General features: G+C 43.0%; 1 protein-coding gene across 1 annotated transcript in view; it reads left to right on the top strand.

Annotated features, from left to right (window-relative positions):
* The window catches only part of LOC138566788 (cytochrome P450 2F2-like), an 807,149-nt gene that overhangs the window by 339,329 nt on the left and 449,139 nt on the right, over positions 1 to 18,681 (top strand). Inside the window, exon 3 of the mRNA XM_069644442.1 lies at positions 3,906 to 4,068. Coding sequence (XP_069500543.1) covers positions 3,906 to 4,068 — 163 coding nt within the window. The remainder of the gene's footprint in view (positions 1 to 3,905; positions 4,069 to 18,681) is intronic.

Genomic DNA, 18,681 nt, shown 5'->3' with positions numbered 1-18,681 from the left:
CCTTGGCGCATCTGAAGAAGAAGAAAGGTTCTTGTAAAAATCGTTAACTTTTTCGATTAAAAGCAAGTAAATAAATAAATAAAAATAAATAAATAAATAGGCACAGGAATTGGAGGAAGGTGCATTTTTACTGAGCCTCCATAGCTGGAAGTAAGATTTTAAACACACTGCAATGTGTGAAAATGTTGGAATTTGTTATTCCTATTTAGTAGAGTTTTTCCAATTGGCTGACATCCTGACCTCCTGGTATGAACAAAGCTACCAGGAATATATAATGGGGGCTGTGATGTTATATGGCATGACCCACCATCTTCGTAGAAGTAATTCTAAATTGCCCACGTTTTTAAATGGGCTCATTTTGTTGGGAGCCAGGGTTTGAGGAAATTAAATGGGAACATGATAGGTGACTGTACTCTTCTACAACAAGGCCAAATGGGGATCTTTCTTCTTATGTTGATTACATTTTGGCCTTGTTTATGCTTATTGAATGCTGCGTTAATTTTCAAGTAGTTTACACATGTCTTACCGATCACTACTGGCTTTGTACCTGCGGTGAGTTGGGCCTTTCATCTGTCAGGACAACTGCTGTTCCTTTTCATTACATAGTTTCCTCTGAAGGTAATCATATCTTCTGGGCTGAAGAAACAATTCACAAATATAGTTCTTTGATTCATGATTTCTTTAATGCTTCTATTCCTTCATAGATGTCTCGTTTCTATTTTAACAGGCTCATTAGTGAAACAATACTTTCCCTTTTCGAGTAAAATCAGGAGGACACTGCTCTCAATAAACCAACTAGAGTGAGAACTCATTCTTATTATTACCTCACAAGAAAACTGTCAAACCAGAGATGACTATGTAAGAGAATTACCACACCTCAAACAACTGTTTTGAAACTGATTTAAGTTCCATAAATCCTTGATGGGTCTTCCCAGGCTCCTCCCTATTGGTCACCTCTAGGTCCAATGCGGTCTCTTCTGTGTCCCCTTCCCATGATCCCAGCTGGTAGGCCGGACAGGAGGCCCAACCTTTATTCCCTTTTCCCTGTCTGTTCAGGCCCAGGGCTCTCTGCACCAGCCCCTCCACATGTCTCTTGCCAGCCAGCCAGCTTTTGGCATGCGAGTCGTGCTAAAATGGATATGCCTGCCTCCTGACTTAGGCATCCTGGTCAAATGCCGGGGCCTCTTGAGATGGGCTTGCGGCCCTGCCATCAGCTTATTCCTCACCCGGAGACTGCCGCCATGTCTCTTCTGTACCCTGTTGGGCTTCTTCCCACTCCAGCACTCCTCTTGCCGGCGATCCCTTGTCAGGAGGTGTCTGCGGCTCTCACCCCTCTGGCTCTGATTCTCTTCCCACTGGTGGCTTCCCTACTGCCCCGTGACCAGGAAAATCGCCACACAGTCTAATTAACATGTTTTTATCCTTTCATTGACTGTTTTTTAAAATGGTTTGGTAGGATGATGTTTTATTTTTACTTATTTTCTTTTCTCACTTCATGTGAAATTGTATGTATGTGTTTACTCCTTTGTACTTTTCTTTTACTTTTAAACTAAGATTGGTTTCTAATAAACCATTGCACACCATAAAACTGTGGAGTTTTAGTTCTACTAAAAAGGCTAAACTGAAGTGCTGATCAACAGTGTTAGAAATGACTAAGAGTATGAGAATTAATGATGCTGCATCACATAAGGATGTCAAGTGTTTCACAAGGAAATCAGTATATGTGGTTTCTGTTTCCCTGATGGTTCTGAATCCTAAATGATGGGTTCAATTCCAGGCTGAAAATGTGGAATTCATTCAATGTTAGAAGTCAAACTTCTTCAATGTTTGAAATTATGGGAATAAATGACTTCCATGAAAAAGACAGAAATATGTAAGGAGGCTAGAAGACATCTCCTGCAATCTGTTTTTAAAAGTTGATGAAAAAAGGAGGACACATTAGTTCATGGATTTGTTTAACTGCCAAAGTGACCACAACAACTGAAGGGTTTCTGGGAGCTATACGAGAACAAATTAAAAGACCGCCAACAAGTTTAAAAATACTTCTTGTCCTCCAGAACTGGAAGTCCTATTTTGGACGCAACGCAACCTATGGAGTTAAACATTTCTAAAATGGGTTTAGTTGAATCACTGAGTGCAACACAGATGAAAATGGCCTTAACAGGTGAAATTTGGCAACACGTGGGGTCAACATTAGATTCTTAAATTAGTATAAGTAGCTGTACAGTACAGCTAAGGGATGGACCAGTCACTTTCATTCCACAAATATAGGACAATACCCCCACCCAAAGCAATTTTGATGAAAAATTACTTGTATCTAAAAAATAAGGATCAGCATAGTGAGTCCTGACTGCATGCTTCCACCTACAAAGCTTCACAGGTATGTTTGATCAGGTGTACCAGCAGAGCAATGACTCAAGAAGGACCCATACTATTATTACTGCCTGATCGGAAGAGGACTCCATACGGCAAGCTCTAACAGGAGCAACGCCCTTTTCAAAGTTCTTAACAAAACCACTCTCCCCCTCCCCGAGGGTCCAGCGATTCAGGAGAAGGGGTACAGAATCAACAACCTTTTAGACACAATCTGACAAATTATCGAATCAACCTGAGACACAGCGTATATTATCTACAAAGTAGGCACAAGTTGCACACCAGCATATCTGGCGGCTAGCTCCACATATCTTGTGGCACATACTCCTCATGCTCCTCGTGAAGCAAATGGATGAACCTGCCTCGAATCACAACTCCTGGAACTCGATCCCGGTATCGGCTCAATATGTCCCCACAAGTATCCAAACGCTGGCTACCCACACCTTATACAGTGCTCTGCTGCTCTAAATCTAAGTCCATGCATCAAACAATATTATAAAATATAAATAAATTAACAGTCAAGAATGTTTCATACGCCACACACGTATTGTGTGTGTACAAAGAACAACCACAGCAGTACTCTGTTGAATTGCAGATAGTCGCCCTGTGGCTGGTGAGTAGCTTGAGAGTATAGGTAATGTCAAAGTGGGACAGAAATAGCCAGGTTTTGAGTTCTTTTCAGTACAGGAGGTGCGAGGGGAGTGGAGAATTACTGCTTCCTAGTGTACTCCTTGTTGGCCTATCTGGTTTCAAGTCTGGCAATAGTCTTACTAGTTTAGGCTAGTGCCTAGTATCCATGTGCATCACTGAGTGTTCGGAGAAAACAGTTAAGGCAGAGTTTTTTGGAGGGCACACAGCCAACTACAGGGCTTTAAGCATTTCTGAATTTGGTTATTATTTGTGAAAGAGTCAATTGTCCTCATTACAAGATTGGTGGTCTGGAAATAAAGGTGCTGGTAGCAACGTACCGGCACCTTTTCAAGACTGCCAAACTATAAGTATGCAGCTGGGGACACAGAACTCTCGGCAGGCCTGACCTGCCAGGAGCTCAGGCGCCTACCAGCATGCTTCTCCCTGAAGCACCAGCATTGTTACTAACAGTGCCGGTGCTTCAGGTTTCCCATTCCCATGGAGTCCTGTAATGGCCATCTCTTAGTTGCCTGTCATATTTCGGTAGCACCAGGATGTCAGGCTGGCGGCAAACCATCAGTAGCACTGGCAGTTTACCGCCAACCTCATAATGAGGTACATGTTATGGAAATATGTTTATACATCCAGCCCATGTGTGTATGTGTCGCATACCTGACACCTCTCTGTGTGGGGAGAGCCAATGGGTATAGATGCTTTGTGAATGAGTATTTGTGGATGGCAATCTCACCTGTTTGGCACTTTCACTAATTCTGCACCCATTCCTGTTTAGTTGTTTTTGTATGTCCACATATCTTGAGCATTATTGGGTGGATGGGTTTCACATGAAGCAAACTGGCTGCATATGCATCCTCTCAGCAAGTCTTCTCTTTATCTCTCCACAGCTCCACAGACAGTATGGCTCGTTGTACTCATTGTACCTGGGACCCCAGCGTTACGTGGTGCTCTGTGGGTACAAAACTATGAAGGAGGCCCTGATTGACAGAGCTGAAGAATTTAGTGGCCGAGCACATTTTCCTCTCTTCTACAATTACACCAAAGGCAACGGTGAGGATGACGGAAATCAGGGTTCTGTAACATGAGCAAGCTACTGACTAAAGAAGACCCCCTAGAACATTTACTCTGGTTGTCTCTATTTGTATTAATTTATTTAGGCATTTTGTAAAATGGCAATATGTCCCAGCGTGGCCACTTCGAAGTGCTGATTGATCATATGTTATTTCTATATAAGTCTGACATGTCAGATTTGGCAGATATAAGTAGGGCTCGTTGTGCACATCTTTGCTTGTTTCTTCATCGCTTTGTATCATCTATGTAAATATCTGTCCCACTGTATCCACAGATCTCAGAGGTATTCCCCTCATAAACGGTATGGTGTTCTGAGTAGATCATGATATAGGCAGGAAGTGTCCACTAGTCTTCTCTATGGTCACCTTTCGGTAGCACTGGAGGAGCATAGAAGGCCGAGCTCGCATGACAGACTGAGATGGATGCACTCACAGAGATACAGTTGATCATTTAAAAGAGATCTTTCCACATTTCTGTTTATCTTAGATACCCTGTGTCTGTTAAAGGTAAGTTCAATCTTTCTGAACAGTTCAAGTTAAGGATATTCTTTGAAAGGCCAAATTTGGAAGCATTTGAGTTCTCCTTGTAGTTACATGGAGTAGAACTTGCATCAAGAGGGGGATTAGTAGAGAAGCCTTCAGTTTCTGCTTATATCTGTATGTAGTGGCTACCCCAATCCTAAACGAGTGAGAGGTACGGCCCATGCTATTGAACCAGCTGCCTCCAGTGCTCAGTGAAAAATGATCTTGATTTCAAAACGGGTACAAGCACAAACCATCCTTGTTGAGTATCCACAGCTGACATGCTCTCACCCCTTCTTGCACTGCTAAGTAGTCTATCAAAGCCTTTACAGACAAATAGCTGAGCCATGCTCCTGCCCTAACAGAACCCTGGTGTCATTGTGCCATTCGCAATGGATGCATAATTCGTTGCAGAGAACTAGCTCTCCAATCTAAAAAGCCTGATTGAAAGCTGTGACAAACACTGCCCTAAACATCAAAAGTTCACACTGGTTCATGCAGACCCCCTGCAATGCTGCTACAATAGCACCCAATTTCTCTGGTTCCAATAGCTTTCACACACCCATATCACATATATGGGTACTATTTGTTGTTCTTGGTGGACCTGTTCTGAGATGGGAAGCGTCTTTACACAATAGATAGAAAGAGAACAGGTCGCCCCTATCTTTACCTGCTTGTTTATTTTGCAGTAACGTACAGCAGTCTGCCCGATGTTAAAAAATCCTCAAGTTTAGCACAAGATTCCTTTTATACCAAAAAAAATATTTATTTTCATTTATAAAATATGTTTACTCTGTTTTAACAACAATTCACATACACTTCAAAACAATGTTCAACAAAATGATATATAGTTCATTACTTATGTCCAGAGGTACTATCAATCATTAGAGATAGTCTATCATTACAACCCTGGCGGTAGCCGTGCCTGTAAAACAGGCACGAATGCCACCAGAGTTGCATTTTTTCCAGCGACCAGAAATGGGCAATTACCGGGTCATTACGGCCTTGCCGGATCCCCGTAGGGCTCAATGGGAATGGGGAAGCCGAATGAACAGGCACCGTTATCAACGATGCGTGTGCATCCGAAATGCTGTGCTCGCGGGTGCCTTTCATTCCACCAGGTCAGACCTGGTGGAATGAAAGGCACCCCCGAGCACAACTCGGAGTTTGCCGGTACGGATACAACGGTACCGACAAGCTTACCGGTACCGTTGTATCCGGACCGGCAAGCTCATAATGAGCACCATAGCATATGTTCGAAAAACTCTTTTCAACATTCTTGAACAAACGGGGTAGCCACACATAACACAGCTAATACACCAGACAGAGTTTGGTGCATTAAAACATCAGTTCATTTTAATCCGTTTGTTTTAATTTTTGTTTCTTTTATGTGCTTCTGTTTGAAGTTGAGGAAGAGACAAAAGGTTGTCTGATGGAATCTAGTCGGATTTTGGTCAACAAAATGTGTTTTCGCCCTTATCCTGAGGTGTGCTTGTCCCCTGCGTTCTCATGTTTATTAATATTGGCCCTTTATCAGGACAAATATAGCTAAATTTCTCTGCGATTTCATCTGGTGTACCCCCGTTCATATTTATGCTGTAGCACGTGCTGGAAAGATCTCTGATTATGTCAAATTGTTCCTTGTTTTTAATAGCCAAGGGCTGATTCTATCCTACTCTTTTAAATTAGATTTTTCATTAACCACTTAGTGTAGGTACTTTGCATTTATTTGCTTTCGGTCCCACTTGGTTTGTTGTCTTTTTTTCTGCACCCGGCAGCACAGACACTTATCGTTCGCACAAACGTCTTTCCGCTTGGCTTTGGTTTCACTCTGCTCGCAACGAGCATCAGTGTTGCCTAATGTGGGTGCTATGCGTTTACAGTCTCACTTAGTTTGTTTTCCTTTTTACTCGGACCCATATCGCTGCACGGTTGTACTTTCACTCGGTTCTGACTCCGCGCCACCGCCACTCAGACAGCACTTTCTTAACTGCAAAATCAGTTGTCGCCCCTGTCACCCTTACGAATCCGACCAAAAATCCCTATTGCTGCTGCATGCCACTAGCCATCGAGAACAACCCATGCCTGGCATGCACGCATTGCAAGTATAACGGTCGTGTATCACATGCAATTAAAGGGCTCTGGCCCTTTTCAAAGCACGATTTTGCAAAACCATTTAAAATCCCTCTCATAGGCTGTGTTTGGCTTGTCCACGGGAGTACAGGGGTGCTGGCTACCAAGCTTCCACAATACATCAGGGAATCTGGTCATCTGTTCTTCTGCCTCTGGATGCAAGCACTTGAATTCCTGTACCTTGTAATGAGACAATAAATTAGCAACTTGATTTTCCACTTCATGCACATGACTTGCTGCAAATCTCACATGTGTGTGCAAACAGAGCAGTGCCAACTCGTTTAGGAACCTCAACACCATTGTGCAATACTTTCTCTGGTTGTTGATTGCCTGCACCGCAGACGTGCTGCCGGACGCAGACACCAATCTCTAATTCTCTTAAATAATAATAACCATGCTCACATGAACAAGTGCCTTCCAAAATAATTTCAATACTTTTCAATGTGTGTGTCTTCAGCATAAATGTAAATGCAATTTTTTTAAAGAAAATTGTAAAAATATCTAGGTTTATTATTTGTTTATTTATTGTAAAACATCTGAAGCAAAGGCAACTCTTTCTGTTAAACACGTTGCTCTTGGTATCTCATCTGGTCCGGTTTCTTAGTTAATGCAAGTATTCTTTGGTCTCATCTGCTGATTAGTCCTATGTACATGCTCATGAGTGAGAAAAATGACTACCCCTCTCTTTTAGTCTTATATGGATCTTAAGTGAGAGTTAAAGGCCTCCTAACTGTGTCATTGGTTAGGAAGTTGCCGGTGGAGAAAAATTGCACTGAACGCTGCAACTTGTAACAAAAGTTCTATCTCTTTAATGATTATAAAACATCTTAAAAAACATTTCTAAATTGATACTCAATCATATCACTCATTCTACATTCATCTCATCTAACAGGGGAGTTCTAAAGTGAATATAAATCTTTGTTGGCATAACATTTCAGTCTGAGTATGCTTTTTTGACATGGGAAAAAAACATTGGATTTTCCTTAAACAGTCGACATATGTTTCGGCCCGTTATAATATACCACTTTTGTCAGCAGTGGTCACTAGAATAAGTATAAGGCCATCTTCAAGACACCAATTGCTTTGTGGTTGATCAATCTTGTTCCCCTTTTAGTACATACACACATATGTCCACATCTTGTATTTGTGTGACTAGGATTCTTTCTTGAATGAACTGCGATTGTCTCGCTGTCTGGGCTTGTTATACTCAAACCTCCTCTCAAAGGTAACACCACAGAGGTTAACTCAAGTTACCTTTGAGAGGAGGTTTGAGTATAACAAGCCCAGACAGCGAGACATATAAGGAAAATCCAATGTTTTTTTCCCATGTCAAAAATGCATACTCAGACTGAAATGTTATGCCAACAAAGATTTATATTCACTTTAGAACTCCCCTGTTAGATGAGATGAATGTAGAATGAGTGATATGATTGAGTATCAATTTAGAAATGTTTTTTAAGATGTTTTATAATCATTAAAGAGATAGAACTTTTGTTACAAGTTGCAGCGTTCAGTGCAATTTTTCTCCACCGGCGACTTCCTAACCAATGACACAGTTAGGAGGCCTTTAACTCTCACTTAAGATCCATATAAGACTAAAAGAGAGGGGTAGTCAATCTGTTTTTCATTTTTCTCCTTTATAGATTGTCCCTTCCTTCAGATTAGACCCCCCGTTAACAAAAAATAGGGATTACCCATTACTTAAAACTACCATGCTCATGAGTAGCATTGCAGATGTATCTGTTGTTGAGTCATTGTATATTCCATTATTTATGCAGTGATTTGTTAGTAATGTTTCTTGGAAAGTGTTTCAGATGCCATGTTCATCATTGGCGTACTCCTTGGAAAGTATTTCAGATACTGCGTTCGGCATTTGCGTGCTTGTTGGAACACCACACTCCTATTCCGGGGGTCTGATGTTCATGCTGACAATGTTTCTAATATGAGGAATAGCCCAAAAAAAGTGGCGCTGCATACCAATCCATCAAGGACCCAATCATCTGGTTAAGGGTCCATCCACACTTTATTGCCTTGAGTGGTGCCAAAACCCATGCTCCTTGAAGCGTTGGTGCATAGACTAATCTTCCTGTTCTAGACCACAGTTGCTGGCCACAACAAATATTTTTTAAAGTCTATTAAAATTGCCTCCTTGATCTGAAAGACCTCTCTGACCTACAAGGACAACCTCGTCCAGTGATGTTTTTCCCTCACATTTTTCATGTCACCGCAATTGATTGTGAGAAATCTCTACCCATTAGGATAATAATTAGGGTATAAGTAAAGTGCACACCTTCTTCTGTGGCTGCCTGCACACACCCTCCTCAGAATCCAAATAAATACCCAGAAAGGTCAGCTATGTCACTGGTCCTTATTTATTTATTTATTTATTTTATTTTATTTATTTAATTATTCTAACATGCCAAATGCCCATAGGCCTCACGGCACACACAAATAAGGCACAGATAGCCAGATACAAAAGTACAGGAGCAGGAGAGTGATGCATAGCTAGGAGGACTAGCAAAACAAGTGTGTTTTGACTGCTTTTTTTAAGCAAAACAGGGAAGAGATAGAACATATTTTGTTTGGGAGGGCATTTCATTCCCTGGATGCCTGCAATGAAAAGTGGCATCCACCAAATTTAGACAATTTGAAACTTGACTGTTTGAGTTTGTGAGAATCCCCTGATTGCAGGGCATGTGCAGGTTTATCTGGAGTCAATTGTTTCATAAGATAAGGAGGGGCAGTGGATGACCAGCATTTGTCTGCCAGTGTTAGAATCTTATGAGGAATCCTGTACAATACAGGCAACCAGTGTACTTTTTTCTGGGCTTCAGAAACTTGGTCATGTTTTCGCAAACTGAAAAAAGGCACAAATGGCACTATTCTGCACCATCTGCAGTGACTGAATATTTGTCTTCGGGGTCCCTCCCTGCTAAGAGACAGTCACAGTAATTGAGTCTTGAGTTAATAAGTGCTGATGTTAAGGTGGATCTATTTGCCACAGAGATAGGGTCTAATTTGGTTAAGGATTGTAATCACGTAACCACAGGAGGTTCTAATATGGGATACATGATCTTTCATATTAAGCTCTGCATCAACATGGACACCTACTGTTTTTACGGTAGTGGACATAATCTGACTGCTAGAAATGGAGAAGTTCTTATACAAAGCATCAAGTTTATTTAACCTGTGATTGGTTGTTACAATAAGAATTTCAGTCTTGCTATCATTAAGGGCAAGTGAATTTATGATCATCCAGGATTGGATAGCCAAATAAACTTCATTAAGTCTCTCATAGTCCAGTGTGTGATCCCCCAAAAGTTTAAAGATCACCTGGGTGTCATCAGCATAGTTTGTATACCGGACACCCAGTTCATCAAGCAAGTCCAGTAGTGGTCTTATATAGATATTAAACAGTGCCTGTGAAATACAAGAACCATGAGGTACTCCGGCATTAAGAAAATTGGGAGGGGATTGAGCCCCCTCCATGGCACTCTTGATACTCATGGACCTAGAAAAGATGCCACCCAGTCTGCCGTCCTCTGGGTACAGCCGACTAGGCTCATCAACCTGTCAAATAGAATGGTCGACCAGGTTGAAGGCCGCCGACAGATCCAGAAGCATCTGCAGAGGTGGGTGGCCTTCGTCCATGATACTAGCAAGGGTAGACTTGAGATCTAGCATAGCAGTCTCGGTTCCATGTTGCGCTCGGAAACCAGACTTGCACGTACCCCGGATATCATTCTTTTCCAGGAAATCATGCAGCTGAATATATGCCACTTTATTCAAAATCTTCAGTAAAAAGGGGACATTTGTTATGTGATGATAATTTTCTGCTAGCAATGGATCAATCAAACTTTTCTTAAGGTGGGGAGTTACCTAATCCTCCTTAACGGTAGATGGTACAAAGCCATCTAGGAAGGATAGATTAACCATCCTAGTAATCCATGGACTCAAAATGGTCATGGATTCCTTAGTAATACTGGCCGGACATATGTCTGCTTTACAAGGTGTTAGTTTGAGTGCAGCAATATTCTGATGATCTCTGTCTCAAAACATTGTTTGAATTCGATGTTCTCAGTCATTGTTTTCCTGGAGGGATAGTCAGGAGTAGGATCCATCTGCAGCATGGCAGGTTGTTTTGTCTGAATGTTTATATTATGGTCCATGATTTTATTAGCAAACTCTTCTTGGATAGATTGGCACCAAGAAGAGTTATGTTCAATGTCAACAGTAGCAGTACTTTTTCCCTCTGCTCATTTTATAATTTCACTGGATCTTGATTTAGCGTTTTCAATTGTATTGTTAAAATATGTGGATTTTTCTGCACTTATCACTTTCTTGTAGTTATTGAATGCAGCTTTATAATTGGCAAGTGTCTAAGGGGTCAGGCATTTAAGCCACTCTCGTTCAGATGATGTTTTAACCAACCTGGATATAAGAACATTTTCATTGAACCAGGCGTTCTTTTTATTTTATGTTTAACCAGTTTCATTCTTTCGGGGGCAAGTCTCTCTGTAGCCTCACTGGTGACTTGTGTTAAAAGGGTCACCAATGAGTTTACATCTATAAAGAAGTCAGGGTGTTAAAGGTTCAATGTTATAAGTTCCATGAATTTGGTTGCTGACACATTCCTAAAATTACGAGATTTTATAAAGATTTTTGCGGCCACATTCAATTGAGTGGTAGCCACGGGCAAGCAAACAGTAAAAAAGATTAGGGAATGATCGGACCAAGGGCATGGTAAATAGGTAATGTTGGAGACTTTCATTTGATGTGTAAGAACCCAGTCAATGGTATGACCATTATCATGAGTTGATTCTTTGATCCATTGAGTATAATTAGTAGTGTTCAATGCAGAACAAAGAGATTTTGGCAAGTTTATGATTGTTATCCTCAGCCCAGTAGTTAAAATAGCAGAGGATAACAATGTTAGATGTAGTTTTAGTGATACTATTGAAAAGAGCGAGAAATTGTTCTTCGAACAAAGGCATATCATTAGGTGGTCTATAAATAGTAAGAATTCCACAGAATTATTATTATCTGTTTTAACCTTCACAGGTAGACTCTCACACCCTTCAATCTCCAGGTGAGTGAACATATGACAGTCAAGATGTTTATGTGTGAGAAGTGCAACCCACCCTCCCCTTTGGCCAGTATGATCAGCCTTGAAGATATTAAACGTCGGAGGAACTGAATTAGAGCTGCCATATTAGTTGACTTGTTAAGCCATGTTTCTGTTCTGGCCATTAAATCAATATCAGAGTTACAGAGGTAGCCCCCCACCTCAACCTGTGTTTGACTATGGAGCGTGTGTTCAATAGGGCCATTTTTAAATTGGGTAATGGTAAGCAACGAGGCACGGTATAATTGGGTAAGTTGTTTTAGAAATCCTCATTCAAATATAGTTAAAGGTGTCGATTGGCCATTACCTGGGGTTACGGATCCCCAGGTGATGATTTGCGCCATTGGTAGAGTATCGCCGATAACTGTTTTAATACTATTTTTTTCCATTTATCTGCATTTGGGGACTGCAGAGACATTAGACAGTCTTCGTGGGGACATTTGGCTAAAGCTCTATCATGAACATTTCTGAAGCTTTTAGATAAGAAAGCATCAGCACATGGAGTGCATCGAGGGACATGCAGAGCATTTGCATAAGCCATAGTGGCAGAAATACTCAATTAGAAAAAGGCAGCCAGAGGGTACCTAAGCAAACAATATTATAGGTGTGCGATAATATTTGAACACAATTAATGCAATTTAGTGCTAAGAGTAAAATAAGAATGAGTGAATGCAGAATCTATTTAACAAAATTCAGGTAAAATTAGCTTTGCAATACTAATTAAAATTAAAACATTTTACTGAAAAGTAAATATGTGGCGCGATGATAAACTCGACTTAAATACAAGGTTCTGTACAACGTATCAAATCGGCTTGGACGCACTGGCGCTGATGCGCCTGTCAACGTCCTTAAGGCAGGAGAAACTACAGGACTTCTGGGAAGTGTAGTTTTAGCATGGGTGGAGTTTTTGAAAGAAGGGACTCCCTCACTCCTGCGCACCTCTTATTCGAGACGATCCTCGACTACACGACTCCGAGCACCATCACTGCCGAACCCGGCCACAGAACTGCTACCCAGCCCACTGGCACCCACACATGGGAGGACCAGCTCACTGCACCTTGAAGCTCACCCAATAACTGAATTGGCCTTGAAAAAGACTTAGGTTGAAACGCGCGTCGGCTGTGTAACACACCATCATGTTATAAATGTCACCTTTATATCCAATGATGAATTTCATTGGTGCTGACTAACTAAGGAATAAAACAACCTCATGTTTGACAACAAAACTTGACTTATCCATTATCTGAGAAAGCTGCCTACCAGCAATCACCGGACTAGCTAATCCTACCAGCGCCTCACAGGACCAGCGTTTGTCAAACCCCACAAATCTTCTGGGAAGTGTAGTTTCAATGTCAACAGCAGGTAGCAGTTGCCGTACTCTGCTGGACAAAAGTGAGGTGGGCTGCAAGGACTCTGAGGCTACCTAAGCAAACAATACTATAGGTGCACGATCCAAGTAATATTTTAACACAATTAATGCAATGTAGTGCTAAAAATAAAATAAGAACTTTCCTTCTGTCTTTTCTGGGCCAATGGCACCCCTAAACTACCTGCCACCGTTTGTAAGACCCACAGGGACATTGCTCATTCCTTTGATGCTGCGGGTCCCAAAAAAGAAGAAATCATCAATGTCTTGGAGCAACCTCTTGTACCCTGATACTCTCCTGGTGACCTACTCCATAAAGGTATTCCGTTTTTTTTAATAATGCACAGGCCAATGAACACCCCTTCGGCTTGCGTTGATCGTGATGATACCTTCCTTCAAAATGAAAACCCAATAAATGGTAATCCTCCCGGTGTACTAGTAACAAACGGAAATCCACCCTATGGGCCTCATTATGACCCTAGCGGTAGCCGTGCTGGGAAAAATGGCACGGCTGCTGCCAGGGTCGTTATTTTTCTGGCACCTGCCAATGGGGATTTACCAGGGCATTACAGCCCTGGCGGTCCCGGTAATTCCCCATTACAAAACTCAATGGTAATGGGGAGAACGTAAACACCGGCACTGTGTGCAACAGTGGCTCTGCTTGTGTCAAAGTCTGCGGGTGGGTGCCGTTCCGCCTGCCAGGTCAGAACTCAGAGTATGCCGGTCGGTAACTATGGTGCCGGTAGCTTACCAGCACCATTGTTACCAGACCGGCACACTCCTAATGAGGCCCTATGTCTGCTTTTGCCATTATTGCCCCAAGCTCCTGATTCTGAAGGCAAATGAAAGCCTGGCCAAAACAAGTATACTGCACTGCATGTATATTTTCCTCAATTGCGTCATTCACTGACCCACTCTTCCAAAATGACAGGTTATGAATCAATCAGAATCGTCCCTTCTCTTTCCTAGGCTCCAGGCCCAGTGGTGATTATACCAAAGACTAGAAAGGTGGGACTAGGAAAGGACCACCCATCCTACCCAACAACACCCCTTTTGTTATCTTCCACTTTACCACTTGAGGTTCACCTCAACTGACTTTTGAGTCTCTGGGTCCACTGAGCTGTCACACCTAGAGCAGGGACAGGAAACTCCTCCCGGAATATCCAATAAGGCATCTGCTCTTCCTCCACTGAAGGGTACACACTCAACCACTTTAACAATGGATCCAGCTTCACCAGTGTAGTCGACATACGCCCATTCCTGCCTCCACTCCAGTTCCCCTCTTTTACCCTTGCAGCCTGGCCCACCCGAATATTTCTGTTCTTTTTCCTTGACCTTTCTGTGACATTGCAACTCCGTTTGGCACCCAATACCACAAAAGGAACTGATGTGATGGAACTTGCAGGCTTTGGTTGATCGAACATAAGACATTCAGTTAAATTCCCAAGAGACCCTGCCTCTTGTTCCCAGCTTGCTCCGAAAGGACAGCCCATACCTTGCAAACCCCTGGCCTGCTGCCTTCATCATTGACTGCTTGATGTGCTGCATTATTGAACCAAATATCTACTGCCTTCATGCCCCAGTCTTACCTGGCACTACCAGTCTTTGCAACCCTAGATTGTTCATCATACATACTGCATGTAGGAAGACACCTTAAGACCACTTTATTATTGTCCTCTCTTTTGCGTGTTTCCTCTTCCTACTTTTGCTACTTTTCAATCCTTTCCCTCCTTCTCGGATTCCACAGTCATACTATTCTTCAACAAAGAGAACACATTCACAAACATTTCCTTCCATATTTATTTTTTTCACCTCAGAGGCCACATACTATGCTAACAACTCTCCCCTGATAGTGTCTGAGGCATCTTCTGTCTGCCCCTGATGATGACATTCGGCCATTAACCCACCTTATTCACCCTTTTTGTGTGCACACTACTTTGCTGACTCCAGACTGGCCACAGCGAGGGGCACCTCTGCACCCTGGGCTGACCCATCCTTCATATTCATCTGTGCTGGGCCCTACGTTTGGCCGTACTGTTGCTACTACAGACCCTGCCACCCTTGGCTGCACTGGCACAGATCCCTTTGTGCCATATGCAGGCAGCCATTGGCTTCCTGGCAGCACTCATTGCACTCAAGCTAATGCCCATGGGTGCTGTAGTAACATTCCATGTCCAAAACCCTGTGTCCATTATGGTGTTTCTGTTCCATATTTGAAATCCCTTCATCCCCTGTTTTCTGGGCCACCCAGAATCCAGGAAGGCGATCTGCCCAATACCTAGACCCCCCCTTCCTCTGCTGCTAGTTGTGCCATGGGTAACATGCCAGCAGGCTTGCACCCAGTGACACCAACCTTGTTCACTGCATGAACCTCCATATTCCACTGGTGCACATCCTTTTCATGCTCCTTCTGCACCTCTTTCCTAGTCACTCTCCACTTTCTTACCTGGGCCTGGGTGGCATTTCTTTGACCCTACGCATGCCCTCAAAAAACTCAGTTGTACCTTGCTTCTCCCTCACCTGTAATGGTGCCAGTACTTCATCCATATCCACAGCACAGACCCCTGCCTGCAATGCATTAAGCAAGTCATCAAATGCAGGATTAATGGGTCACACAGTCCTCCCTGACTTCTCCCCAAATACGTTTGCCTTCCCATGCCCCTTCCTACTGACTATAAAGAAACACTGCTTGATGCCAAACTGTAGCCCGCAGACCTATACCTCAAAACAGCCTCCCTGTGTTCTACCCACAACATACTCATCCTATGTGACAGGGCTCCAGATCACCAGACAGTTTTCAGCGGAGGCCTTTGCAATCGTCTGTCCTCCTCCACCAATATGGAAGACCCAGGCATTGAGTCACGGCCCGCCCCCCACTCTCACCCTGTGCCACTAAGCACTGCCAACCAAAACCCCCACACACCAAAGGCGCTCCTCAAACAATCAGGACCCCGTACCCATGATTACCACTCCTACACTTACATCTGGCCAGGCTTTGCTACATACCTTTTTTTTAATTCAAAGGACAAATCGAGGCACCCTCAGCCCTGAACAAAGCACAGACAGGACAAGCGGCATGGTACCTATTGCCAGAACAGGAAGGCTGGTAGAGAAACGATGTGGGCAGCTTTCAGAGAATGTGAGAGGGAAAAGATCCAGGTGGCTCCTCTCACCAACTGCTACTGGTGCAATCAGCTCCTCCTTATGGATGACAGCATGGCAGGAATGGCTAAGCAGCCTGGGCATGGCAATTGCAACTTTTACACCGCTCCACAGCCCCTCTATAGCCCACAAACCCCCCCACATCTGGCGCTGCATGGGGATAGTTCAACAATTGCTCTTCCGCACTGTGCTCACTGTATTTCTATCTATCGACATCCTGGCCCCACTCTACCATTCTTCAAAGAACTCAGGCATCTCCTTGATTCTCTCTCCCCATCACATCAACTCATCCTCTTAGGTAACTTCCTCCTCCTAGTCGTAAGCAAAAATAAGACCTTCAGTGTTTTTCATTGAACACACTATCCACTCTACCCACTGTCCACTCTATTCATAACCTACCCACTTATACTATGGGCAGCTCTCTTGACCTCCTGTTCATCTCCAACTCTCTCTCAACAACTAAAACTACTCTCTCGCCATCTCTTTCGGACTACACCATCATATCCACAACCATTATCTTTCTCCTTCTAATCCTAGCCCCCCCACCACTTCCATTTCCAAAAGAAAATGTAAACCCTCTGCTATTCCTCCCTTCCTCCACTGACACTGCTATCTCCACTTTCCAGTCCCTATTTAATGACTCCCTCTCTCCTCATTTCCCACTGCTAACTTTCACCTCTAAATCTCATGGTCCTCAACCGTGGGTCTCTCCAGTCATACATGGTCTCTGCACTGGCATGCGACAACTCCTGCTCAGATGGAGATACTCCCACTCTCAGGAAGACCTGCAACTATACTGATCTACCCTTGACTCTCTCAAGTCTTCTCTTGATAGGGCTAAGAGGGATTTCTACCTTTCATTGATACACACTCCAACCATCCTCACCAACTCCAAGGGACCATAAATTCACTCCGTACTCCGGATAAACCTGCAACTATTAACTCTACTCTTTCAGATATTGACCTTACTGAATAATTTGCTTCCAAAATCTCCAAAATCACGGAATATCTCTTCACCCTGATCTTACTCCAACCTCTTACTTTCTTTCCTCCACCTACTCTACCCTCTTTCACTGCCTCTGTCTCAGCCCTCAGTCATACCAGCACAGAGGAAGTACCTTGCACCTCTGATGGCTAACCCTACCTGTGCCCCAGCAGATCTTCTTGGGCCTCAGCTTGTCAAATGAATTGTAGTGGCCTCTCACCTCGCTAATCTCCTCAACCTGTCCTTTGACTCAGCCTGCTTTCGATCTTCTTTCAAAATGTCCATGGTCATCCCTCTCCTGAAAAAGTAAGTAGCTGATCCAAATCTGCCAAACAACTTTTGACCTGTGTCACTTCTTCCTCACTACTCTAAGGTGTTTAAAAGAGTTGTATTCAACCGCCTTACTAACTTTCTTGACACACACAACCTTTCCAACTTTATTGCCTCAGTTAAACATTCCAACCTAACCTAACCTCTAATCTCATCAGTTTATCTCCTATCTTTGATACTGTCAATCCCACTAATTTCCTCAATACTCTCTCCCTGCTTGGGACTCCTGATCTAGCACTTGCCTGGATGGAGTCCTACCTGGCACCACCTCAGTTCTCTGTTTCCTGAAACAACACCTCTCAAATCCCTCCTCTTACTGTTAGTGTTCCATAAGGCTCTATCTAGGGTCCCCTAAACTTCACAATGTACATCGCTGCTCTCCTCCCTACCAACTCTTCATAGATTACATACAAATCTTTTTCTTTTTTCTTGAACTCTCCACTGACCTGTCCACCAAAACGTCTGACTGTCTCTCTGCTATTAAATACTACATAGTCTCACACTCTCTTAGGTTCAACTTCTCCATAACAGAGGTGCTTTTCTTTCCTGCCAAATCCTCTCTCTTCTTTTTCGCTACCTATCCAGTTCCTACCAGACCGTCTTTCCAACTTCACTTCAGCTAGAAACCTTGGAGTCATCTACGACCCTTAACACATTCTCTACTTTCATCTCTAAAACTGCAATGCTGAGTCACCTCCTAAATATCAGGAAAATGTGGCACCACCCTCCCTTTAAAACCACCACATATCTCTCACCCACTCTTTTTCTTCTCTAATCTGGACAACTGTGACTGTATTCTCTTAGGTCATCCCAACATTCTTTCTGTTCTCTTCACAAGATTATGAACTTTTCTACCAGGATTCTCTTTGAACTCCCTCACTTCACCCTATTTTCTTCTATCACCAGCAGCCTGGCTGGCTAACTATGCAAAATATGGCCAAATTCAAATTTCTCTTAATAATACAAAATG

This window comes from Ambystoma mexicanum, chromosome 2p, assembly GCF_040938575.1.
Source record: "Ambystoma mexicanum isolate Mex_15411 chromosome 2p, UKY_AmexF1_1, whole genome shotgun sequence".
Taxonomy (NCBI): Eukaryota; Metazoa; Chordata; class Amphibia; order Caudata; family Ambystomatidae; genus Ambystoma; species Ambystoma mexicanum.
This window is presented reverse-complemented; position numbering and strand designations above follow the sequence as displayed.